This window comes from Equus caballus, chromosome 7 (assembly GCF_041296265.1).
Source record: "Equus caballus isolate H_3958 breed thoroughbred chromosome 7, TB-T2T, whole genome shotgun sequence".
NCBI classification, from domain to species: domain Eukaryota; kingdom Metazoa; phylum Chordata; class Mammalia; order Perissodactyla; family Equidae; genus Equus; species Equus caballus.
The window spans coordinates 55,153,569-55,177,943 of NC_091690.1; the positions used below are offsets into that span (position 1 = coordinate 55,153,569).

Here is a 24,375-nt window from a genome sequence, read left to right on the forward strand (position 1 = left end):
CTGTTTGTTTTTTTTTAGAAAGATAGGCCCTGAGCTAACGTCTTTTGCCAATCTTCATGTTTCTTTTCTCCCTAAAGTTCCCCAGTACATAGTTGTATATCATGGTCGTAGGTTCTAGTTCTTCTATGTGGGATGCCTCCTCAGCATGGCTTGATGAGCAGTGCTAGGTCCACATGCGGGATCCAAACAGGTGAACCCTGGGCCACTGAAGCAAAGCACGTGAACTTAACCACATGGCCATGGGGCTGGCCCTGGCGTTAGCTTTAGAGAGAAGAAAGAGCATTATTGCTAGGTCGAGTGGCAAGGAGAAGGCAAAGCTCGCAAATCTGACTCTCTGATCCAAGGTTCAGGGTGAAATTTAAGGAGTTAGGGGCGACTAAGCTGCCGCTGGGACCATGTAAGCTGATTGGCTAGTCTCAAACAAGTCCCTATAAGGTAGTCAACCTACTTGGGAGGTTGGAAGACACATTTTCCTTATGGAAGGACTTCTAACTTTGTAAAGGGCCCAATGGTAAGATTTTTGAAGATTCTTTGTTCCAGAGTAGTCTTGGATCTATGGGTTCCCACCTGGCACATGCATGCTCTCATCTCTATTATTGAGCAAAGTTGGATTAATCAGTAACGTGTTTAAAGCTAGCAAAACTAGTTTCTGCTGGAAATGATTTGTGTACTGTTTCAATTGCCTCTTTCCCTTGTACATTCCTTAATCTTGAGGGAACTAGGGTGATGGAAACTCTAGCTACTTCCTGCTGATTAGGGGGAAGATCAAAGTTTCTTTCTGAGTCTTTTGTTCTTAAAAATAATCAAGCCAAAGAGACACATTTTGGGGTGGCACATTCTGATCTCCCAAATTCGTGCCTTTGAAAATTCAAGAAGTTTCACAGTCCAGAAGCTGAGTTGGTAGATTGTTATACCTCAGGAAACACTAGTTTCTTATTCCTGACAATAGGTCAGTCTAGTTAAATTGATTTCAGGAGGTGGTGATGCAGGTAGGCTTCCAAAGTTAAGCCTATAAGCAGGTAAAAATGTATCTAATTAGGGTTATTTGTATTGAAATGACATAAAAGCAAAGTTTAATTGTTGAAACCAGTTTCTGAGCCGAGAGTACAGCCAGTCAAGAAAATTTCCAGGTGTCACAGTCAAAGCATCTTTTGCAGTTTGAAATGTCTCTGATGATGTCATCGGGTGTTGAAGTTCTTTTCAAGAGGCTCATACAGCAACAGGCATGAAGATTGTCTAAACATGGGCTATCATAGAGACTTCTCTTAAGTTTATATCACACTGTTCACTTTCAGTTTACAGAGCTTCAGGAAAGAGAATGATTTCAGTTCTCAATGATTCCAAATGAAAAGGATAGATAAAATTGAAAACATTAACTTGCATATTTGTAGCCAGATATTTGAGGAAACTGACAGAATTAAGGACACAGTCCAGCTTACAGATAGAAAATAAAAACCTCAGAGACAGTTTATAGAACTAGAATGTCTATTACAGTTTCTACTGGAAAATAATTTTTATCTATAAAATCAGCTTCATTTTTACTGAATATAGGCAAATTAAGACTAATTCGTTTGCAAAATAACTCTTTTCAATAAGTATAGCCTACTTATTTACAAAAGTATACTAAGAATAGCAGTAGATTGTACAGGCTCTTTTATTTTATTTAATTTTCTGAGTATTCTCTCCTTTTTTACTTTTTCTTAAAGGTTGGAAGCTGTGTACAGACTATTGTAAATCTTCTTTGCTCGAACCTTGAATAAGAAATCTCAGATTGAACTTTAAAGGGTTCTAGAAGCCAGAAAGGCCAAGCAAATGCCTTGTCATCAGACTCTGCCTGAAATACATATAAATTTTATTGAATTCTTCTTTTCTTGAGGTTTCTCAAAATATCCTGAGGCTCTTGCACCTACCAGGAAGAGACAATACTTACTCACCTGGTAAGGGTGCTAGGAACCCTGTAAACAAGGTATCAGGCCAATTTACAAGGGGCTTTATTTGTTCCATAAAGTTAACATTTGTTTCTTAAAGTTGTATGATAGAATCTGAGTTTATGAAGGTCTATCTCAAACATGATACTAGAGTTAAAGCATTGGTAATATAACCAATATTTCCAATTCTTTCCTGTTATAAGAAAGGACAAATATTTGCAGAACTTATGAAAAGGACAGCATTGCCATCAAACTAAGACTATTCACTCATTCAAAATTATAGAGGGATCAAGTAAGGGGGAAAACATAAATGTATTAATTTTGCACAAATACATAATTTAAATACAGAAAAGAGGTTTCTCAAGTCTGGGGAAAGAAAAGATGAAAAAAATCAGCAATATTTCAAACAAAATTCTCTGGTTACCTGCCAATGTGCAGTGAATCTGGCCCAGCCAAAACAAGACTGCCTGGGCAATCAACGGGGAAGACTGATCCCTTTGCACCAACACAGCGGAGCACACGGGAGCGCCACCACCACCATAGCACCAGGAAAGCCAGGAGGACACCACCCCAATCAGGACCCTGGGGCAATATAGTCCCGGGCTTCAGCACCTACTGAGAGGATCTCCCTTCTCGTCCAAGCTCTCCCCTGGGCCCCTGAACCCAGGGCTGCGGGCTCCCGCCCGAGCCCAGGGCGGGGCTGCGCCCTCTGCCGGCCGAGTTCAGCCTGGACCTCCGCGGCCTGGGGCTCCCGCCCAGCTCGGAGCTCAGACCTCTGCCTCCCTCCCCGAGTCCCAACCCGCGGCCCAGAAGCTGCCGCGCGGCGCCCCGTCGCAGGCCACCCGCCAAGGCCCCCAGGCGTCTCTTCCGAGGGGATTGATCGGCCGCGAGCGCCCACCCCACGCGCAAGAATTGGCGCACGCCGTTCGGGAGCCGCGGACGCCTGCTCCTTCTAGGGTGTCTCCCTGAGGCGGGATCACTCTCTGCGGGGAACATCGCCCTGGCGGCTGGCACTGCAGGCGGGGGCGGAGGCCGCCAGGGACCTCTCCCCCAGACCCGGGCTCTGCCACAGGGGCTCCGGACAGGCGGAAGAGAGCACCGGGAGGGTGGGGAGAAAAGAGCTGCCAATCACCCCTGCCGCGAAGGACTCCGACGTCAAGAACAGGGCACATCTGGTCAGGGTCCTCTGCGAGGAACCACACCCAAGACCCTAGAAGAAAGCACACCAAAGCCTGGAGCGCGCGCCTCCCCAGAGAGGGTCTCCCAAAGCACCTGAAAGCGTGCTCTGCCCGCATCACACCCGGGAGCGGGAGCGGAAGGCGCAGGAGCTCTCCGGGTGGGGGGAGGGGGGCGTTGGCACACCTTGCCGCCATGAGAACGGCTCCGGGAGAACAGCACGATGGACCTGTCCGAAGGCCGGGCAGGACGTGGAGCCGCTGGAACACTCCCCCGTTGCTGGCGGGGAGCCCAGAATGGGACAACTTGCTGAAATGGAGTGTAGTTCCTCCACTCCTTCACCCTAGGCTTCCCATTCATCCGACCCGGCTCTCCCACTCTGAGAGATCTGCTTGAGAGCCACGAACGGGTCTGTTCAGGGAGACGCCGAAGGCCGGAGTGGCCAGCAGCTGTCTCCACAATACAGCCAAGGGTGGGGTGTGACCTCCCCCGTGCCCTTCGGGGTTGCGTGGAGACTGAGAAGGGGACCCACCCCAGCCAGGGCACAGACCCTCAGTGATCCAGAGGATGGGCTTTTTCCGCTCGATTCCATGGCCCAGCCCGGTCAGTCGACTCTGAATGCTTCTAGACCCTCCAGGTGTTGGATGATTTTCAGGGCGGTTTGGGCGACCGGGGCTGTGGGAACCTTACGAGAGGCGATCGAGGACGTCTCCCTACAGACCAAGGGTCTCGCATCCAATGGCGCTTTCAGACGGGATGCGCCGAGTCCGTGAAACCCACACTGGCTTTCCAAACCTGCCACGAAGAGAAAGATGACCGTGACTCTTCATTCCAGGGGGGAAACGGCAGTGCCCATGATCCTATTGGAACTTGAGTGTAATAAATCGATCTCGAAACGTGCTTGATTTTGGGGTGTGATCATTTCTTACGTCTGTTGGCTCGACAACTTGGAAGCATGTGGGGGCGCTGTTCTGTTTCCATCAGGTTTGGCAGAACACACACGAGGAGAGGAAAGCCGGCAAGAGGGGAGGGGGTGGATTTCCAGAGGAGAAGGAAGCTGCGCCAACCCCGCAAAAGGCACACAGATGCGAGCGCCCGCGCACGCCCTCACGCACGCCCCCCCCCCCCGCCGGCCCACACACACAGACACACACACACACAAACTCCTATGTAACACAGACATTCGCAGAGGCACGTTCACAAATCCCCGTAAAGTCTGCCTGAGCTCACCCCCAAACTCCCCTCCGAAGTTCTCAAAGGGCAAGCGATTGCCTAGTGAAAGGACTCCTCCCTCGAGGCTCCGGCTCCGAGGAAAGGAACTCAGAGCCCCGCCTGGTCGGCAAGCGGGCTGGGACTCAAGCCAGAGAGTCCCTCCCGGGTCCGGCGTGCATGTGGCTCCCCTTTCTTCTTCTCTTCCAAGCTCCCTAGTTGGGGAGAACTCTCGCTGGGATGGCCTTCCCAGAAATCCATTGATTGGTCCCCCGGAAGAATACCCTTCCGGTTGACCCTGAGAAGACCCCAGAAACAAGCCAGGTGAAGCACTTCCTGGGGCTGCAAGGAAGGGAGAGGGTCGAGCGGACAGGGAAGACGGCTGCCAGGCGACGGCTGGACGATGGGGGCGGAGTCAGGGAGAGGGGCCGGTGGACGGATCTGGAAGGGATTGGGCAGAATCTGAAGCAAGCCCTCCTCCGGAGTCCTCATCACACGTCCCCCCTGGCCGGACCCTCCTCTTCTGGAGCCCAGGGCCAACCAATCCCATCCGACCTGGACGACGACGAGCCCCCTGGCTCCGCCCCCGCTGACCCCAGCTGCGGGCATTTCCCCCGGATCTCCAGCAGTCCCTGCCCTCCTCCAACCGCCTCAGGCCACGGGAACGCTTCCTCCAGAACTGAGTGCCCAGCTTTGGGACAGACACTGCTGGCGCAGGAGAGAGAGGGGATCCGTGAGCCGCCAGCTCCGATTTCCAGGTCGTAGCACCGGGACGAGGGTTTGCTTGGACAAAGGAGGCAGGAGCACCTTCCCGATGGATGGTTCCCGGCGCCCGAGGAGACCGCGGGAGTCCCGGACAGAATCGAAGGGCCGCAGAGCTGGAGACACCTGGTACGTTGGGGCGTGTGTGACGGAGGACGAGGCGGGCTCCTCTGCGTGCGTAGTGGGGGTGGATGGGTGTGTGTCCGTGTGTGTGTGTGTGTGTGTCCGTGTGTGTGTCCGTGTGTGTGTGTGTGTGTGTGTGTGTGTGTGTGTGTGTGTGCGTGCGTGTTTCAGTGGATGGCACCAGGGCAGAGGAGAAGGGAGAAGCCGGGCCTCCCAGGAGGCTGGGCATTTGGAAGCTGAGGAAAGGGAGAATCGCTAGGCCCAGAGGAATCCCTTCGGGGTGGGGAGGTCGGGAGGAGCCCTCGGGAGACGCGTCTCGGGTTTGCTCCCTCCTTGCTCTCTTCCTGTGCTCCGGCCTTACAATTCCCCCTGCCGACACACTGTCTGTGGGGTCGTCTCCCTCCTCTGCGGGAAGGGAGAGGGGAGCAGAGGATCTGAGGGTTCCACCACCGTCTCACCCAGACGGGGGAGGGTTCCCTCCGTGTCCGCTGTTTTTCTTCTGGCCCTCGGCACCGCGCGTGGAATCCGGGGGCAGACAGGACTGTCCCCTGTGGAGCGCGGGCACCTCTTTCTGCAAAGTGCTCAGGCCCGAGGAGATGTCTCTCCTTCTCCTGTGGAGGAGCCCCGTCCAGAGGGCACTCTTTCCCGTGGGCGCCGTCCCTGGTTCCCTCCCTATCGGCGGTGCAGCGGGGCTGGGGGGGTGGGGGGTGGGGGGGTGAGGAGTCCGGGGTGGGTTGGGGCTGGGGCTGGTTGGGGGGGTGGGGGCTGGGGGTTTGGGGGGGTGGGGGTGGGGCTTTCCCCAGCGAGGGGGTGAGGGAGGACGCGGAGAGGCGGGTGTCGGGACGCAAGCAGCACCCGGGGAGGAGCAGCTCTCCTTGGAAGGGAAGGACGCGTGCCTTGGCCCTGGGGCTCAGGGTGGGCGCGTGAGCGGGGTGAGAAGGCGGGCTTTCAGGCGTGTGGGAAGTGGACCCCGGGTTCCTGCGTGCGAGGTCTGACCGTGTCCCTCCCTGTCCTGCAGCTCGGCCACCCCCGCCCCGCGGAAGGCGGCGAAACGGAGGCGGCAGGCGGAGCAGGATCCCCGCACAGGTAAGGCGCTTTCCTGCTTTCTCGAAGGAGTGGGCTGCTGGGGAGAAGGCGTGCCAGGGCTTCCGGAAAGGAACAGCTGCCTCCTCTGGAATGTCCCGGGCGGCTTCCTCGGTTCTTCCGGCCACCCGTCCCGCGGCCGGTCTGGGCCGAGTCCCGGGGCTCTCCGGGCTCACGCCCTCTGCTCTCAAGAACACCCTGCGGGAGCAGAGCATTCACCTCGCACCCTCCGCTCTCTCCGCAGGGGCAGAGCCAGCCGCAGTGCCAGGAGCTCCCTGCCCGGCTCCAGCGCGGGCCCCGGAAGCAGCCCAGGTGAGTGGGCGGGAGGGACTCTGGAGGCTGGCCAGAGGGCCGCTGCTGCCCGGGCTCCAGGCCCCCAGCCAAGCCCCGCAGATGACCCTCCAGCTGGCGCTCAGCCTGAGCAGGACCTCCACCGCCTGGGGGGTGGGGGGAGGTGGCCAGGCAGAGTTTCCCTCGGGGACGGGGCGGGGGCTGGCGGCTGGCAGCTCCCTCCCCAAGAGGCCTCTCGGAGGGCCCCTGGGTGCTGGAGAACTCAGAGCTTTCCTCCCGCAGGGGCCGCGGACGCCCAGCACGCAATGTATGCAGATGGTCGTGGTGGCCCTGGAGCCGGGAACAGCCCTTGAGCTGCGCCTGGGTGCGGAAGTCCTGGTCCTGGCCCCCCACGCAGCCCTGCAGCTCACGCTCGGCAACCTGGCGCTCGTCGTCGTCCCTGCGCGCGTCCTGAGCTCTTCCGAGGCTCTCTGGTTCCCTGCCCACGCGCGCTGGCTCTGGCCCGGCCCGACCCAGGCCGCCTGGGCCATCAACGTGCAAGACGGATCCCTTTGCGCCCAGAGAGCGGAGCCCAGCGGAGCGCCCCCCGCGCCAGAGGACGGGGAGGCTAGGCGAGGCTGCCGGCCCCCCGCGGGACCCTGGGCCGGCGGAGTCCCGGGCCTCAGCCCCTCCTCCCCGCACACCCTCCTCCTCCAAGCTCTCCGCGGGGCCCCTGCCCGCCAGGGCTGCGGGCTCCCGCCCGAGCCCAGGGCGGGGCTGCGCCCTCTGCCGGCCGAGTTCAGCCTGGACCTCCGCGGCCTGGGGCCCCCGCCCAGCTCGGAGCTCAGACCTCTGCCTCCCTCCCCGAGTCCCAGTCCGCGGCCCAGAAGCTGCCGCGCGCCGCCCCGTCGCAGGCCCCCCGCCAAGGCCCGCAGGCGTCTCTTCCGAGGGGATTGATCGGCCGCGAGCGCCCACCCCACGCGCAAGAATTGGCGCACGCCGTTCGGGAGCCGCGGACGCCTGCTCCTTCTAGGGTGTCTCCCTGAGGCGGGATCACTCTCTGCCGGGAACACCGCGCGGGCGGCTGGCGCTCCAGGCGGGAGCGGAGGCCGCCAGGGACCTCTCCCCCAGGCCCGGGCTCTGCCACAGGGGCTCCGGACAGGCGGAAGAGAGCACCGGGAGGGTGGGGAGAAAAGAGCTGCCGATCCCTCCTGCCGCCAACGACTCCGACGTCAAGAAGAGGGCACATCTGGTCAGGGTCCTCTGCGAGGAACCACACCCAAGACCCTAGAAGAAAGCACGCCAAAGCCTGGAGCGCGCGCCTCCCCAGAGAGGGTCTCCCAAAGCACCTGAAAGCGTGCTCCGCCCGCATCACGCCCGGGAGCGGGAGCGGAAGGCGCAGGAGCTCTCCGGGTGGGGGGAGGGGGGCGTTGGCACACCTTGCCGCCATGAGAACGGCTCCGGGAGAACAGCACGATGGACCTGTCCGAAGGCCGGGCAGGACGTGGAGCCGCTGGAACACTCCCCCGTTGCTGGCGGGGAGCCCAGAATGGGACAACTTGCTGAAATGGAGTGTAGTTCCTCGACTCCTTCATCCTAGGCTTCCCGTTCATCCCACCCGGCTCTCGCACTCTGAGAGATCTGCTTGAGAGCCACGAACGGGTCTGTCCAGGAAGACGCCGAAGGCCAGAGTGGCCAGCAGCTGTCTCCACGATACAGCCAAGGGTGGGGTGTGACCTCCCCCGTGCCCTTCGGGGTTGCGTGGAGACTGAGAGGGGGACCCACCCCGGCCAGGGCACTGCCCCTCAGCGATCAAGAGGATGGGCTTTTTCCGCTCGATTCCATGGCCCAGCCCGGTCAGTCGACTCTGAATGCTTCCAGTCCCTCCAGGTGTTGGATGATTTTCAGGGCGGTTTGGGCGACCGGGGCTGTGGGAACCTTACGAGAGGCGATCGAGGACATCTCCCTACAGACCAAGGGTCTCGCATCCAATGGCACTTTCAGACGGGATGCGCCGAGTCCGTGAAACCCACACTGGCTTTCCAAGCCTGCCACGAAGAGAAAGATGACCGTGACTCTTCATTCCAGGGGGGAAACGGCAGTGCCCATGATCCTATTGGAACTTGAGTGTAATAAATCGATCTCGAAACGTGCTTGATTTTGGGGTGTGATCATTTCTCACGTCTGTTGGCTCCACAACTTGGAAGCACGTGGGGGCGCTGTTCTGTTTCCATCAGATTTGGCAGAACACACACGAGGAGAGGAAAGCCGGCAAGAGGGGAGGGGGTGGATTTCCAAAGGAGAAGGAAGCTGCGCCAACCCCGCAAAAGGCACAGAGATGCGAGCGCCCGCGCACGCCCTCACGCACGCCCTCCCCCCCCCTCCCCCACCCACCGGCCCACACACACAAACACACACACACACAAACTCCTATGTAACACAGACATTCGCAGAGGCACGTTCACAAATCCCCGTAAAGTCTGCCTGAGCTCACCCCCAAACTCCCCTCCGAAGTTCTCAAAGGGCAAGCGATTGCCTAGTGAAAGGACTCCTCCCTCGAGGCTCCGGCTCCGAGGAAAGGAACTCAGAGCCCCGCCTGGTCGGCAAGCGGGCTGGGACTCAAGCCAGAGAGTCCCCCCGGGTCCGGCGTGCATGTGGCTCCCCTTTCTTCTTCTCTTCGAAGCTCCCTAGTTGGGGAGAACTCTCGCTGGGATGGCCTTCCCAGAAATCCATTGATTGGTCCCCCGGAAGAATACCCTTCCGGTTGACCCTGAGAAGACCCCAGAAACAAGCCAGGTGAAGCACTTCCTGGGGCTGCAAGGAAGGGAGAGGGTCGAGCGGACAGGGAAGACGGCTGCCAGGCGACGGCTGGACGATGGGGGCGGAGTCAGGGAGAGGGGCCGGTGGACGGATCTGGAAGGGATTGGGCGGACTCTGAAGCAAGCCCTCCTCGGGAGTCCTCCTCACACGTCCCCCCTGACTGTCCCCTCCTATTATTGAGACTTGAACACACACTTCGCTAAAGAGTAGAAGAGGACTTGAAACCACGCTCAACATCTCTACCCCTCAGTGAGATTCACAGGAACTCTCCTGGGTCAGACACCACACATAGCCATGACAATGGCTACAATGAGCAAGACGAACTCCTGAGGGCTGGGGAGGATGCAGAGCAGCTGGAACTCTCACCCGTTTCTGCCACAAATCCTAAAATGGTTCAAATTGCTTAAATGGTGTGTAATTGTTTGAATCATTCATCATAGATTCATGATTCAACTCAGCTTTCCAACTCTGTTACATTTTCTTGAAAGTAATAAAAATTCATGTCCATTAAAATACAGAGTAAAAAGGGTTATCCAGCTGTATTCACAATGGTCAAAATCTGGACAAGATTCCAACGTCCTTCAATACTCAACTGATAATCAGAATGTCACCCACTCCATTAGGGGATACTCCTCAACAATCAAGAGGATGCAATTTTTTTTTTTTTTTTGAGGACGATCAGCCCTGAGCTAACTACTGCCAATCCTCCTCTTTTTGCTGAGGAAGACTAGCTCTGAGCTAACATCTGTGCCCATCTTCCTCTACTTTATGTGTGGGATGCCTACCACAGCATGGCTTGCTAAGCCATGCCATGTCCACAGCCGGGATCTGAACCAGAGAACCCCGGGCCGCCAAAGCAGAATGTGCAAACTTAACCACTGCACCACTGAGCCAGCCCCAAGGATGTGATTTTTAAATCTCATTTCAAGTTCAACTACGGTAAATTTACTCCCTATCCTAGTATTTAATTTGGTCATTGTGTGATTTTACGGGATGTTTAGGCAGCTTTTGTGAGAACCTTACAATGGTCTATCTACTGACATTTAGATACAGACTAAGTGTATCTCATCCTATTTAACTTTCAAATGGAATGTGCTGTAACTGTGAAACACACACTAGGTTTCAAAGCGCGGAATGGAGAAAAAGATTTATGTTCTCATCGTTCTGGTGTGAATTACAATGCAAATGATAATACAGGATCCTGAATTTAACAACCTTTTAGAAAAATTCACTGATTATTCGGTGATAATTTTTAATGTATTTGATTGAAAATCTGAAATGATGTATGTCGTGTTCTATTTCTATGAGATTTGGCTGGACATGCTCAAAGATACCAAAGCTCACAAGAGTGTATGGGGTGGATTTCCCAAGGGAAAGAAAACTCTGCCACCCTCTAAAATGGAGCAATTCCCCCAACCCTGACAGCACGCGCAGACACACACACACACACACACACACACACTCACAGAGTCCTAACTAATGCACACAGTCTCAAAGGCACATTCACAAATCCAATCAAAATTGGCCTGAGATCTATTCCAAATTCCTTTCAGAATTTCCAAAATGACAAGAGGTTGCATATCTCAAAAGTCCTTCCTTTGGCTCTCAGCAAAGGAGTTGAGAAGCTGGTCTATTTGGATAATTGGATGGGAATAAAAGCCAGAATGTCTATCAAGATGACTTGTGCATTTCTCTCTGCCTCTCTTCTCTCTACTGTTCTTAGATATCAGTTACATTCCCTGAGATATTCTTTTCATAAGTCAACTTCTTTGTCCTCCCTAGAGTTCCATTTATATTTACAGGGGAAACATACAAGAAAAAAGCAAGATTAACTATTTAATGGAATTAGTGAATGTGGTAGATCAGACAGTGAAGATCACTTTCATCCAATATCTAGACAATGGGTGTTGCATCATGGACTCGTTTGTGTGGTTTAATTTTCATGGGATTAAGCGGATTCTGATGCTCCTATGGATTTATCCTCACACTACTCCCTCCTTGTTGGCCTCTCCTATCATTTAGGATCAGGTCCAGTGAATCACATCATATCTCAATGACCAATCCTCTCACTCCACCCCTCTGACAACACCTGCAGGATTTCCCCAAGATCTCCTTCTGTCCCTACCCTCTTCCACCTGCCTCAGGCCATGGGAACATTTTCTCCAAAACTCAACCTCTGTGAGTGTCCAGCTTCAATACTCATGGTGTTTGCATGCTTGGGTCCAAGGGATCTCCAGTGTTGGCTCTCAGCAAGGGTTTGAAGAGAACTTGGGCGTGCAGCCTGGGACATCCACCTGCATGAACTATTGGTCTCTCATGATGCAGGATGGAGACACAGGTAGGAAGAAAAGGATCTGGCTGTGGGTCAAGCCTCCTTGTGCCAGCACATTCTGGGGCAGTTCCTGCAGAACCTACAATTCCACATCCAAACCTTGTCTTGGGGGCCATTATAAAGATATATTTGTCCAGTAGGACAATGGGATACACTTTATTTGGGAATTTGTGAGCTTGAATATTTAGGTATATGAGGGTGGCGTTGTTGCCATTTGTGATTTTGCAAGAACAAGGGATTCTGCTTCTCCTATAAGCCTTGTAGAGTAATATTTTTAAACACTATGTACATGTATACTTTCAAAAAATAAAGGTTGATTTTCTAATATCAAATCAATCCTTCAAAGATCTGAGCCAGAGTCTTCTAAGAAGGAGGACCAGTTAGTGAAATGGACAGCCAAGTTTCTCCTCTTTGCTCTGACTGTTCTGTCTGAGCCTCTTGGCTGTGTCTCCTCTGCTTCTCGTCTTCCAAGTCTTGGGCTCCTGCAGGATTCTGTCCCCAGCTTAGTGCTCCTTGCCTTCCTCTCAAAAAGGCTCAGCTGACCCTGACAACCATCTGCACCTTCACCCCAAGGAGTCCCAACCCTCCCCCAGAAGATTCTACATATACATATACATTATACATATATATATGTATATGTATACTACATATACATTATAGCCTCAAACCACTGAAAAGTTTCCTGCCAATCTAAATTAATTGGTCTAACCCAGCTCCTCATCTCAGAGACGCATGGTTAGTGCAGATTAGCATAATTGCAACGCATTCAACGATGGAGTTCATTCAATTACTTACTGTTGCTATGGAGTCATTTCTACATGTGCACTTAATGTAGAGGGCTAGTCATCATGCTCAGGAACTTCCAATGTAGAAAGGGTATTTTTCAATTTATTCATCATGGATGGATATAAACCTTGTAATATGCCATGCGTCCCAAGCATTTTCAAATATTAACTCCCTTAATACTCTGAATAATCTCACACTCCAGCTACTCCTAACATTACCAATAGACAGATGGAAAAACTGAGGCAAAAACAGGATAAGTAACATACCCAGGGTCCCCTATCTAGTAAGTGATGGAGGTAGAATTTGAACATAAGCCATTTAGTTCTTTATTCCATGCTCTTAACTATGAACTGTTCTCTCCATACACTTCACACTATGAAAAACTTTCATGTTAATCAGTCATATTTCCTCAAGTTATTCATTTTCATGGTATATCCAATAATCTTATGTATAACAAAGAAAAATACCCAGATAGTAAAAATTATCAGACATACACACCTGAGTTTAATTCTATTAAAATCTTCTGTTCCTCGTATGTATTGAACACAGAGATCTTTCCAAAGTATTTCTTTCCAGCCTGAGAAGACCCCAGGAAATCCCACTGGCACCTTCTTATAAGTCAAGGGCAGGGTGGGAATTGGGTCTCAGGGAAAAAGGTGACGTCAGGAGTTACCACTGAATCACAATATTGGTGTGAGGGTCTCAACATAAAGGGGATTTAGGATCTGTGGTGTTTCGACTCTGGTGATAATTTTCTGCATGTGGTTTGGATGCTGGTGTCGAAGTACAGAGAAGGAGGATGAGGCACATGAAAGAGAAAGAGGAAATGATTTCCCTCCATAGTGTTCAGGATGGAGAAATCTAGCCTAGAAGACAAAATATTGTGCCTGGTGCTGCTGCAAGGGGTTCCGCCTCTTTGAACAGGGCATACAGCCCACCTTCCTGGACCAGCTTTACCTAAAAAGGATAAAGGAAGGAGGGAATTTTTTTAATGCTCTCGCCAGATAGTGAGATCTGTGAGGGTAGTGACTGTGCCGAGCTCCTCTTCGCAGCCCCAGGACTAAAGAGAGACTCTGGAACAAAACAGACTTTGCATGGTATTGGCAGATTTAAGTCAAAGGGAAAACGAAGTGGTTGGATTATTAAAGTCTGGAATAAAGTGCAGAAAGTGGAGGAGACCTGCAGGGGACCACTGGTGGTCATTCTCAGGGTCAGCTGTCCCCCTCATGTCCTTATATACTCATCTTGGGTCCATATAGAATCCAAGGTGAACTCTGTCCCTTTGGATAAGGAGAATTTCAGAGTGCCAGGTGCAGGATCCTAGCAAAGCTGGGACATAGTAATAAATACCTTCCGGGGGTGGCACAAGCCATCACCAATGACTTAAAGCATCGGGTAGAATTATTGAATGGAATGAGTGTGGATTCAAAGACTGACCCTTTCTAACCCTGCCAAAGCCCTCAGAGCTGTCTTACGCCACAACAACTCCCAGCTACTTGCAGGGACATGCACAGGATTGTGGACCCACCTATCTCAGGACGGGGTGGTCCCTGGAGCCCTGTTGGGCACAGAACTTGAGGAAGTCATAGATGCCAGGGGAGATGGAGAATCCAAAACATGTTTTTCCAAAGCACTTTCTACCAGGGTGGAAACAGAGAGGCCCCAGGGCAGAGGGATTCCCGGAGCTCCTAGTGGGACTGGAGTGAAGCAGTAGAAACAAGCGGAAGTAGAAAGCTGCTTTGATCACATTGTCCCAGAAGGTGAGGTCTCAGCACTGCGACTCCCACATAAGTACATCCTTTCTACTTACAGCTGCTCCTAACTGTTTCCTTGTCTTAGAGATAAGCCTGGCCCATGGCCCACTGATTCCACAGGCTGGAGGCAGAATGACAGTGTGTATGCTGTGCCCCACATAAAGAGAAATTTTCCCTGCTGAGAACTGAGCCTGCAGTCCCTCTCATCTCCTTTATCTTCTCAGCTCACCATAGACGCAGGAATTAGTTGCTGTTTGGACAGACCCTGCAGTGTTGTTCTGTCTGATTTATGTGACTCTGACCCTATGGCTTTTACCCATTCTGTGCAATATTAAATTTTTTAATTGTTCTAAATTCCCGAAGCCCCAGGTCTACAGGATGGAGATCTGGTACTGACTGGGTTTTTCTCCTTCTATGTCTTGTTCAGGGTACCAGAAATAAACTGGCTATATTTTCTGCTCAACACAAACCAAGAAGCAACACATCATGTATAAGTTCTCTGTTGGGTGTGTGAGTGCATGTGAGTGTGCATCAGTGTGTGGCTGTGTTTGCATCAAATACCCCTGAGAGTTCTCAAAGGTGTGCACCGAAGCTGCAATAACAGACCAATGAATTTGGAACGTTTTGTCCCTTCTTTAGCTTTCTACTATCTTCCATTTTCTTCAAGGGAGAAGAAAGAAGTCAACATCTTTCATGGTCCACTGTCCCTCTCATGCCCTCCCTTTGATCTGATCCCATGGTCATTTCCTACTGGGCTCAGACTGAGTGAGGCAAAGACACCCCTCCAAGCCCTACTGGTGGGACCCCAACCTCCTCTTAGTGCCCAGAGTGTGTGCCATACAAGCATCCTGAGATGCTGATTCTCTTGGCCTGAGGTCAAGTCAGGAGAAAAAAGTTCAGTCTAGGTTCCCACTACTCAGTAGGGCATGATTGAAATGTGCTCCGATGAATATAGATGGGTTTCTGAGACCCACCAACCTAAACAGAATATGATCCATGCATTATCAGTACATGTTTGCTTAACAGCTTTATCAGGGCATAATTGACATAAAGTAAGCTGTGCATAATTAAAGATTGCGATTTACCAGTTTTGATGTCCTTACACAGCCATGAAGCCAAAACCACAATTCAGACAGTGATCATTTCCATCACTCCTAACTGTTTCCTGCGCCCCTTTTGATGGCCTGCCTTACCCACGCAACCACCCCTCAGCTTCCTGACACTATAGATTAGTTTGAACTTCTGGAATCATATAGTGTGTACTCATTTTTGACTGGCTTCCTTCATTTGACACGTTACTCTAAGATATATCCATATTGTTGCGTATCTTAAAAGTTAATATTTTCTTTTGGTGAAGAAGATTGGCCCTGAGCTAACATCTGTTTCCTATCTTCCCCTTTTTGCTTGGGAATGATTGTCACTGAGCTAGAATCTGTGTCAATCTTCCTCTGTTTTGTATGTAGGACGCTACCACAGCATGGCTTGATGAGCAGTGTGTAGGTCCATGACCAAAAGCCAAGGTCGTGGACCCCCAGGCTGCCAACATGGAGCATGTGAAGTTAACTCTATGCCACTGGGCTGGCCCCAAAAGTTAATTCATTTCTTTACTGATCAGTATTCCATTTTATGGATATTCTGCAGTCTGTTTACCCAATTCATCTGTTGATGGATATTCCGATACTTTCCATTTTTTGATTATTACAAATAAAGCTACTATGAAAATTTACCTGTGTATATTTATGTGCTTTCATTCCTCTTGGATAAATACCCAGTAATGCAATGTTTAGATCGTATGGTAGGCGTATATTTAACTTTTAAGAAATTGCCAAAATATTTTCCCTCATGGATGTTCCTTAGCAACGTATAAGAGTTCTAGTTCCCCCATATCTTTGAAAATACCTGACATGACCAGTCTTTTTAAATTTTGTTCATTCTAATAGGTGTGTAGTGGTATTCCACTCTTAAGTTGCCTTTCCATTGTGGAAAGATGTTGAACATCTTTTCATATACTAATTGAAAGCCATATATCTTCTTTGGTGAAGCTTCAGTCCAAATATTTTGCCCATTTTTTAAAATTGGTTGTTGACTTTCTTATTAAGTTTTTGAGTGTTCTTTACGTATTCTAGGGAGGAAGAGTCCTTTATCAGATATATGAGCTGCAAATGTTTACACCCGCTATGTGACTTGTTTTTCATTCTTTTAAGAGTGTCTTTCAAAAAGCAGAAATTCTTAACTTGGGGGAAGTCCAAATTATCACTCTTTTTTTAATTTTTGAATTCCTGAGGCCTGTTAGATATTTTGAGTTAATATTTGTATACACTGCAAGTTATGAATTAAAGTTATTTTTTTACACATCAATATCAAACATCCCAGCCTATTGTTGAAAAGACTTTTCTTTCTCCATAGATTTGCATTTGCACCTTTGTCCAGGTGTGTGTATCTATTTCTGGACTCTAGTCTCTTTCATTGATCTACTTGCTTATCTCTATGAAAATGGTATACTATCTTTATTGCTCTAATTTTATCAAACGACTTGAAATCACTTAAGATTCTTCTGCCAGATTTGTTGTTCTTTTTCAGCAGTTTTCTATTCCAGGTCCTTTGCATTCCTACATGAATTTTTGAATGAGCTATTCAATTTAAACAAAAAAAAAAACCACAAAGAAATGCTTACTGTGACTGTGATTAGAATTGCACTGAATTAATAACATCCTTAGGAAGAAGTGACATCTTAACAATGTTGAACCTGCAAAAACATGAACAAAATATATGTCTCCACTTTTGTCTTCCTTAATTACTCTAAGCATCATTTTGTACTTTTCAGTGTGCAAGAGTTGTTCATCTTTTATCAGTTTATCTCTAAGTATATCATATTTTATTCAATTCTAAGGAGAATAATTTAATTTTCATTTAATAATTTCATAGGTTAAGTAATTAATATGTAATTGTGTAATTGAATAATTAAACTAAATATATAGTTACATTTTAGACTAACAATTTATCATTTAACTTTATTTCATTTACATTTATTTCATATCACAGTGATTATTTCCCAGGATGTAGAAATACCAGTGGTTATTCTATGTGGCTCTTGGATCATGCAACTTTGCTAAACTCACTCATAAGTTTAGCTTTTCTTTTTCTTAATTTTCCACCAGATTTTCTATATAGATGATCTTGTTGTCTGTGAATAAACACAGTTTACTTTTTCTATTCAATCTGAGTTATATTCGCTTATTTTTCCTCTTTTATTTCACTTTATGGAGCTCACAGTACAGGTGGAAGAGAAGTGCCGAGAATGGATATTCTCATTTTGTTTGATCTTAGGGGAAATCATTTCCTCTTTGTCCACAAAGTATGATGCAAGCAGTAGTTTTTTTGCAGATGGACTTTATCAAGTTAAAGAAGTTCCCTTCTGTCTTACTGTGGTAAGAATTTTAACAGTACAGTATTTTGGACTTTCTAAAAAGCTTTTTACACATCTATTGAGATGATCATACAGTTTTTCTTATTTAGTTTGCTAATAGAGTGAGTTACATTGATTGATATTTGAATGTTATGTGAAACTTGAATTCCTTATACTCTCACTGGGTCATAACGGATGATTCTTAGTAGATATCATGGGATCTAATTTACTAAAATGCTGTTAAGAATTATTGTGTCTATGTTTATTAGGGATTTTGCTTTGTAGTTTTCTTTTCTCGTAATGTCTTTATCAGGTACGGCGTTGAGTAATAATGCTAGCTTCACGAAACAAATTGGGAAGTAACAGTTTTTAGGGAACTACTAATTTCTCTAACTTAAACGTTTGGAATAATTCACCCAAGAAGCAATCATAGAATTTCTACTTTTCTTTCAGCATTTGGATCCAGGAATAAATCTTAAAGTTCTTCTTTTTAGTACCCAATTGGATTCCATTAGCTACCATGATACGACAATGATTTCATCTGGACATGTAAGTGGAATGGGACAAAAATCATTTTTTCACTTGTCTTTTCCTAATGGTTGGCAAGATTCTTCTAGCCTTAATGAAATTGGTTAGATAGGCCTCCATTTTATTTATTGGTACAAATTTTATAAATTGCCTTTGCCTCTATCATATAGCTTTATTAAAGACCACTTGAAAAACAATCTTTATCCGGGGCTTTGAGCGGCGTGTGGACACACCTAACTTCTTTGATGTTTGTGATTGCTTCAGGTTTTCTACTAAACCTCTGCTGGATCAGGCAGTTATCATCCAACAGGCCTGGATTCATGATAAAAAGAATTAAACTAGTTAACTTTAAAGATGCCACAAAATGTTGTGAATCTCAGAGGAAAATAAACATTCCTCCTCATAAAAGAAAACCAGTATGAAATAAGGGAAATTTTTAAGTGTAACTAAAAACCTTGATTCACTTTTCACAGACTATAGCAATTCAAGTAGATAAAATTATTCATAAGGATATTCCACATGACATTATGCGTGTAGTGGATCTGTTTGATAGATATCCAATCTATCGTCTGCATAAACTGTGTACATATTTTACAGTTTATGGTCTGTAATAAAATTTGACCATATGTTTAGATGAAGGAAGAAAAACTTAACTCCTAGAAATAAAAATACTCCAAACAAAAATATCTAAGCATGATGAGATAATGTAAATTTTAATTAATTACAAAATGGATCAAAACAGGAAACTTTAGAAATACCTCTTAAATATTTTATTAAAAATAGTATAAACGATACAGGATTACCATACTAGAAACACTGAGAAATACATACTGTATTGATTGGGTAGAAATACTTCATCCAAAATATTTTGTTAATTAATGAAAAAAGTTTAACTTAATCTTGAAATTAAAGAAGTTATAAAAAGAAGAAAAGGATCTCAAGAAAAGCAAGAGGGGATGAAGCAAAAAAGCAGACATTATATTTTGGGAAATATATAATTTTAAATGTCTTTTTAAAAATCTAAGAACTTGTTTTTAGCTGCTGAAGGAAGGACAAAATACAGAAGGCTCAAATATACAGTGGCACATGGTGCAGACAAATGATTGATTTATGTTCGATGCGTACACTTTGGATATTTTGTATCAGATGCTCTGGTTTCAAACTGCTTTCAAAGCTGGACTTAAAAGGAAACATAGAGAATTTTTTTATTTTTTTAAGATTGGCCCTGAGCTAACATCTGTTGCCAATTTTTCCTCGTTTTTTCCTTCTCCCCATAGCCCCCCAGTACATAGTTGTATATTCTAGTTGTAGGTCCTTCTAGTTCTTCTATGCGGGATGCCACCAGCATTGACGAGTGGTGCTAGGTCCATGTCCAGGATCTGAACCGATGAAACCATGGGCCATTGAGGCAGAGCATGTGAACTTTAACCACTCGTCCGTGGGGCCAGCTCCTAGAGCCTTTGTTTTTAATCTTCTAAATGAAGAACTCCATATTTAATTAAAGAAAGAGATATGCGTGATTTTCCATCTTTATACACCACATGCTCTAATCTATGGCAGTCAGCAAGTCTCTGCTTGTCAGTCAAATAGCACGGTGGTTGGGAGACTATCTTTGGCATCATAAGATCATGGATTCAAGGCCCAGCTCTACCACTTTCTGGAAGTATGACTGCTGTTGAGCTGTCTTCCCTTTTTGAGTCATTTTTTTCTTACACATAAAATATGATAGTCCCTACACCTCAAAAGCCATCTTGAGGACGAAATAACTTCATTTAGCAGATTAATTGGTGAACAAATGTTAATCATTACTAGTTTAACTATCAATTCATTAACAGGGAGATCTCAACTTTACAAAGTTGGGCCTTCCATTTATGTAAATTGTACTAAAGAATTTACTAAAAGTGATTGGGACCTCTACAGTTGATTTTTACAAATCCATGGGAGAAAACATGAACCCAACTAGTCATGGGATGGGAAGAGGCTGGGAAGACACCTAGCTTTCAACACAAGGCCTTAGCAGCTGCACCACAAATTGGTGCTTTGGAGAGATGGGTGGGACGGAGGATCACTGGAATCAGCCAGTAGCCCGCTGTGTGGTCATCACTTTTACCTGAGTCCAGCACTGCTGAGCACTTTGACCAAAGCCATCCTCACTTCCCGATTCCTCAGACTGTAGATGAGCGGGTTGAGTGTGGGAGTGACAAGGCTGTAGAAAAGGGAGAGCACATTGTCTTGGTGTGGGTTGTGGTAGGCACCCGGTACCATGTACATGAACACGGCTGCTCCATAAAAGAGTCCCACTACTGTGATGTGTGAGGAGCAGGTAGTGAAGGCCTTGTTTGGGGCCTCCTCTGAGCGCATGCGTAGAACGGCCCCCAACACGTAGCCGTAGGGAGTGGCAATGAGCGAAAGAGGGAGCACAAGGATCAGCACCCCCGAGGTGGACAGCGCCAACTCATAGGCAGAGGTGTCTGCGCAGGAGAGCTTCAGCAGGGCTGGCACCTCACAGAAAAAGTGGTCCACGATGCGGGAGGCACAGTAGGGGCAGTGCAGAGTAATGGAGGTCTGGATGGAGGCATTGAGCAAACCCGCCAGCCAGGAGGAGCCCACCATGAGCAGGCACACCTGGCGCCTCATGGGCAAAGGATACTGCAGGGGGTGGCACACAGCGACATAACGGTCATAGGACATTAGGGTCAACAAGATGCCCTCAGCCACACCCATGAGCGTCAGGAAGAATACTTGAGCTGCACAACCCTCGAAAGAGGTGAAACTTTCTCCCTGCAGGAAGTCTGATGCCATCTTGGGGATGGTGACCAGAGGGAAGCCAATATCAAACAGTGAGAGCTGACTGAGCAGAAAGTACATGGGTGTGTGGAGCCGGTAGTCCACGTGGATGAGGAAGAGCAGAACAGTGTTGCCCAGAAGCCCCATGATAAACATGGCAGCCACCAGGGAGAAGAGAAGCTGATGTGACCCTGAGTGACTGAAGAGGCCCACCAGAATGAAGTCAGAGACTACTGAGTGATTCACATGCCCCATGCTTTACATAACATACCTTCGCTACAGGAAGAACAGGAGATCTATATCAAGAAGTCTTAGTGGGGATGGTAGATAAGTTTCACCCCACATGGCAATGGCCATTGATTGGTACTGGCTGCCTAGAGTGCTGTCTTGGGAAGAATTGTGAGGTCACAGCTAGAATCAGTAGGGAAAAAGCCACAATCAGTTAGCGATGCCTGCCATGGGCATGAGATGGGAGAGCAGAAACTTGCATCTCTGAACAAGATGCTTGGCCACACCCCAGTCAACACATAGCCACTGACTCTTGTAGTCCGAATTTTGAAGTCCAAGTCAAAGACAGGAGCACAGCCCCAGTAGAACGTTTCAATATCTATCATCCCAATGGTCTAGGTCCAAAGCAGAGGTGAGACTCCAAACAGACTGGGAGGAGAAATAGGTGATGACGGAGCTGAAGCAACAAACCAATTAAGGGAAGAGAGAGGAGGGCCTGAGTCCAAATGCCTGGAGGAAAATCTGGAGCAAAGAGAGATTTATGATGTGCCAGAACTGGAGTCAATCTGTCAATTCAGACTGTGAGTCTAGGGAGTGTGAGCCATAGGCACCTGGGTGGCAGCAGGTTTGGAATCAAATGGACTAGAGTTAGTTGGGGGGACAGCTGTCAAAGAGTTCAGCTATTACTGGTGACTTTGTTGCATTGGATGGGAAGGTAGTGGCGTGGGTAGTTTGACTCAGTTTCAAGGACTAAGGTAAGACGCTAGGCCTAGAAGAATGTCTCTGTAAATACTGCCTGAGTGAATGAGGTGGAGAAGAAAGATGGCCACAGTGGTCAGCCCCATGGCTGAGTGGTTAAGCTCACGCGCTCTTCTTCAGTGGCCCAGGGTTTCACCAGTTTGGACCTTGTGCGCGGACCTAGCACCACTCATCAAGCCATGCTGAGGCAGTGTCCCATGTAGCAGAGCCAGAAGGCCCTACAACTAGAATATACAACTATGTACTGGGGGGCTTTGGGGAGAAGAGAAACGAAAGAAGATTACCAACAGATGTTAGCTCAGGTGCCAATCTTCAAAAAAAGAAAGAAAGAAAGATGATCACAGACTAAAGGAGCTGCAAACTTAAATCAGGAATATTTAACTCCCTTGGCAAACTCTAAGCCCCCAGACAAACCCAGATTGCCCTGAAATACCGTGAACCACCCACTACTCCAACAATGGACTACGCAGGACAGAAATAATGTCCATTCCCAACTGTGAGTAGTTAGTGAAGCAGTAAGACTGGACATTTAAAGAAGATTCTATTGAGGGTGTCACTGGAAATTTTTGCCCTAAGACTGCCATTCTCACTCAGATGGCCCTTAAACCTATCTTTAATTATTCACCATCCTGATTTTTCTATCACATTCAAGACCTCAACCAACCACTCACCCACATATTCAACAAAATGAGTCACACACTGGGCTGGGCATAAGACATTCAGAGGAGACTCACCCAGGGAATGTCCCAGCTTCCGTGGACCCCATAGTCTCCATCATGATACCAATGACAAATAAGGAGTTAAAGGGAAAAGCTCTTTGTGTTTAGAGGGAAGAGAGTAGGAAGTTCTATAGGAAATGGCTGGGGACAACACAGGACATGATCAGGGACGCCCCTTGGGACAGGTGACAGGTGTCCTTAGCATCTGAAGAGCTTCTATGAGAGGAAGATGGTAGAACCAACTGCTTCCTCCTCCCAGGAGGTGGATGTTGGTGAGGCCGGCTGTGTGGTTCACCCTAACAAAGAACTTTCTAACAGTGAAATCCAAGCAAAAATGGAATGGGCCGCTTCATTGGCAGCATTTTCCAGTGTCAGTCAATGATGTAAGGGAGTAAGAAAACTTAACTCTGTGATAATAGAATTTAGAGTTTGAGGGGGAAAATGAGCACTGTTCATATCATTTCAGAATAGATTGATGAGCAATGTAGTAAAGACATATGCATGATGCTCTGGGTACCAAGCAGATGAAACTGTCTGGAGTGGGATCAGAGAAGGCTTCACAGAGGAGGAGGCATTGGACCTGAGTTTTGAAGGTCAGGTAGGAGTTTTCCAGGCAGCTAAAGGAGAGAAAGTTGTTCCAGCCAGAAGAAATAGAACAGATGAGTTGTATGGATTGGTGGTTAGAAGAGTATAACCAGGAGCTTGGATCCCAGCTCAAATACACTGTAGCAGCATGGCCTTGGGCATCCACTCAACCATAGTTTCTTCATCCATAAAATGGGTGGCAGTAATCTGGGTCACAGGCATTGCTCTGAAGATTAAATCAAAGGATGAATGTTAAGAGCTTAGTGTCCGCCATGTGGCAAGTTCTCAATAAATTGTAAATATTTCTAATTCTCTAGAGGCGAAAATGACTAAAGATTTCTGGCTGGATAATCTGTGCTTAGCACATTGCCAGGCACCTAGGACATTCTCACCAGTGTTTAACCTTGTTGTTATTATTCTTCACCATTGTGACTCCTTCTATGGTCAAGCCTGGCACATCCGGCCCATCCTCATTAGTGCTGCTCTGTGATGCCCTTGTCCTTATTGGGTAGAAACCCACCCTCCCCTTCTCTGGGCTCTGAGATCCCTTAGCAGAGTCCTTAAAAATCCATTCATCCCCAACTCCATTGACTTACAGCAGGGTTTTTCACCTTGGCATTATTTGGGGACAGATAATTCTTTGTTGTGGGGAGCTGTCCTATATATTGTATGAAGTTTAGCAGCATCCCTGGCCTCTACCTACTATATGCCAGTAGCAATCCCCCATTCCTAGTCATGAAAAGCAAAAATAGCTGCACACATGGCCAAAGGTCCTGACGAGGCAGAATCACCCCTCTCTGAGAACCTCTGGCTTAGAGACAGGATAACTGTGACCTGCATAGACTTTGCCCAGCAATTCCTCTTACAGATGTTTACTCTGAAATTGCTTTAAGCTCAGACCCAGCATAAATTCTACGCATATCTCACTATTTCCACTTTTCCATACAGAAAACAGTGAATATTTACAACTTTCTGCCAACCTATAGGCAAGCAATCCCCCCAATCACCAAGTATCCCAGCTGGTAGAACAGCTTTTACTGCAGATTCCTGTCCAGGGCTATTTAAGGGGCCAAATGAACCCAGTCTTGCTCTGTCCCCTCACATATCCTCACCCTGAAAG

At 48.2% G+C, this 24,375-nt stretch overlaps 2 protein-coding genes across 4 annotated transcripts; one reads left to right on the forward strand and one right to left on the reverse strand.

The window, feature by feature from the left end:
• The first annotated feature begins 5,127 nt into the window (after positions 1 to 5,127).
• LOC138925264 (proline-rich protein 23D1-like) lies at positions 5,128 to 7,508 on the forward strand. The gene is made up of 4 exons (XM_070275029.1): positions 5,128 to 5,204; positions 6,217 to 6,284; positions 6,526 to 6,593; positions 6,855 to 7,508. The coding sequence occupies exons 1-4, from the start codon at positions 5,128 to 5,130 to the stop codon at positions 7,506 to 7,508; spliced, it is 867 nt and encodes a 288-aa protein (XP_070131130.1).
• A 9,227-nt stretch (positions 7,509 to 16,735) lies between these two features.
• Positions 16,736 to 21,227, reverse strand: OR2Z1 (olfactory receptor family 2 subfamily Z member 1). Of its 3 annotated transcripts, none has more exons than XM_070272069.1 (2): positions 20,288 to 21,227; positions 16,736 to 16,989 (listed from the first exon to the last, which is right to left on the reverse strand). In XM_070272069.1, the coding sequence occupies exons 1-2, from the start codon at positions 21,217 to 21,219 to the stop codon at positions 16,929 to 16,931; spliced, it is 993 nt and encodes a 330-aa protein (XP_070128170.1). In that variant the 5' UTR covers positions 21,220 to 21,227; the 3' UTR covers positions 16,736 to 16,928.
• Between the last annotated feature and the right edge of the window lie 3,148 nt (positions 21,228 to 24,375).

Coding starts and splice junctions, on each gene's coding strand:
- LOC138925264 (XM_070275029.1), top strand. CDS start 5,128: ATGGATGGTTCCCGGCGCCCGAGGAGACCGCGGGAGTCCCGGACAGAA. Junction 6,285..6,525: donor GGAGCAGGATCCCCGCACAG/GTAAGGCGCTTT, acceptor CTCTCTCCGCAG/GGGCAGAGCCAGCCGCAGTG. Junction 6,594..6,854: donor GGGCCCCGGAAGCAGCCCAG/GTGAGTGGGCGG, acceptor TTCCTCCCGCAG/GGGCCGCGGACGCCCAGCAC.
- OR2Z1 (XM_070272069.1), bottom strand. CDS start 21,219: ATGGGGCATGTGAATCACTCAGTAGTCTCTGACTTCATTCTGGTGGGC. Junction 16,990..20,287: donor CTCAGCAGTGCTGGACTCAG/GTAAAAGTGATG, acceptor ATGTTTTTGCAG/GTTCAACATTGTTAAGATGT.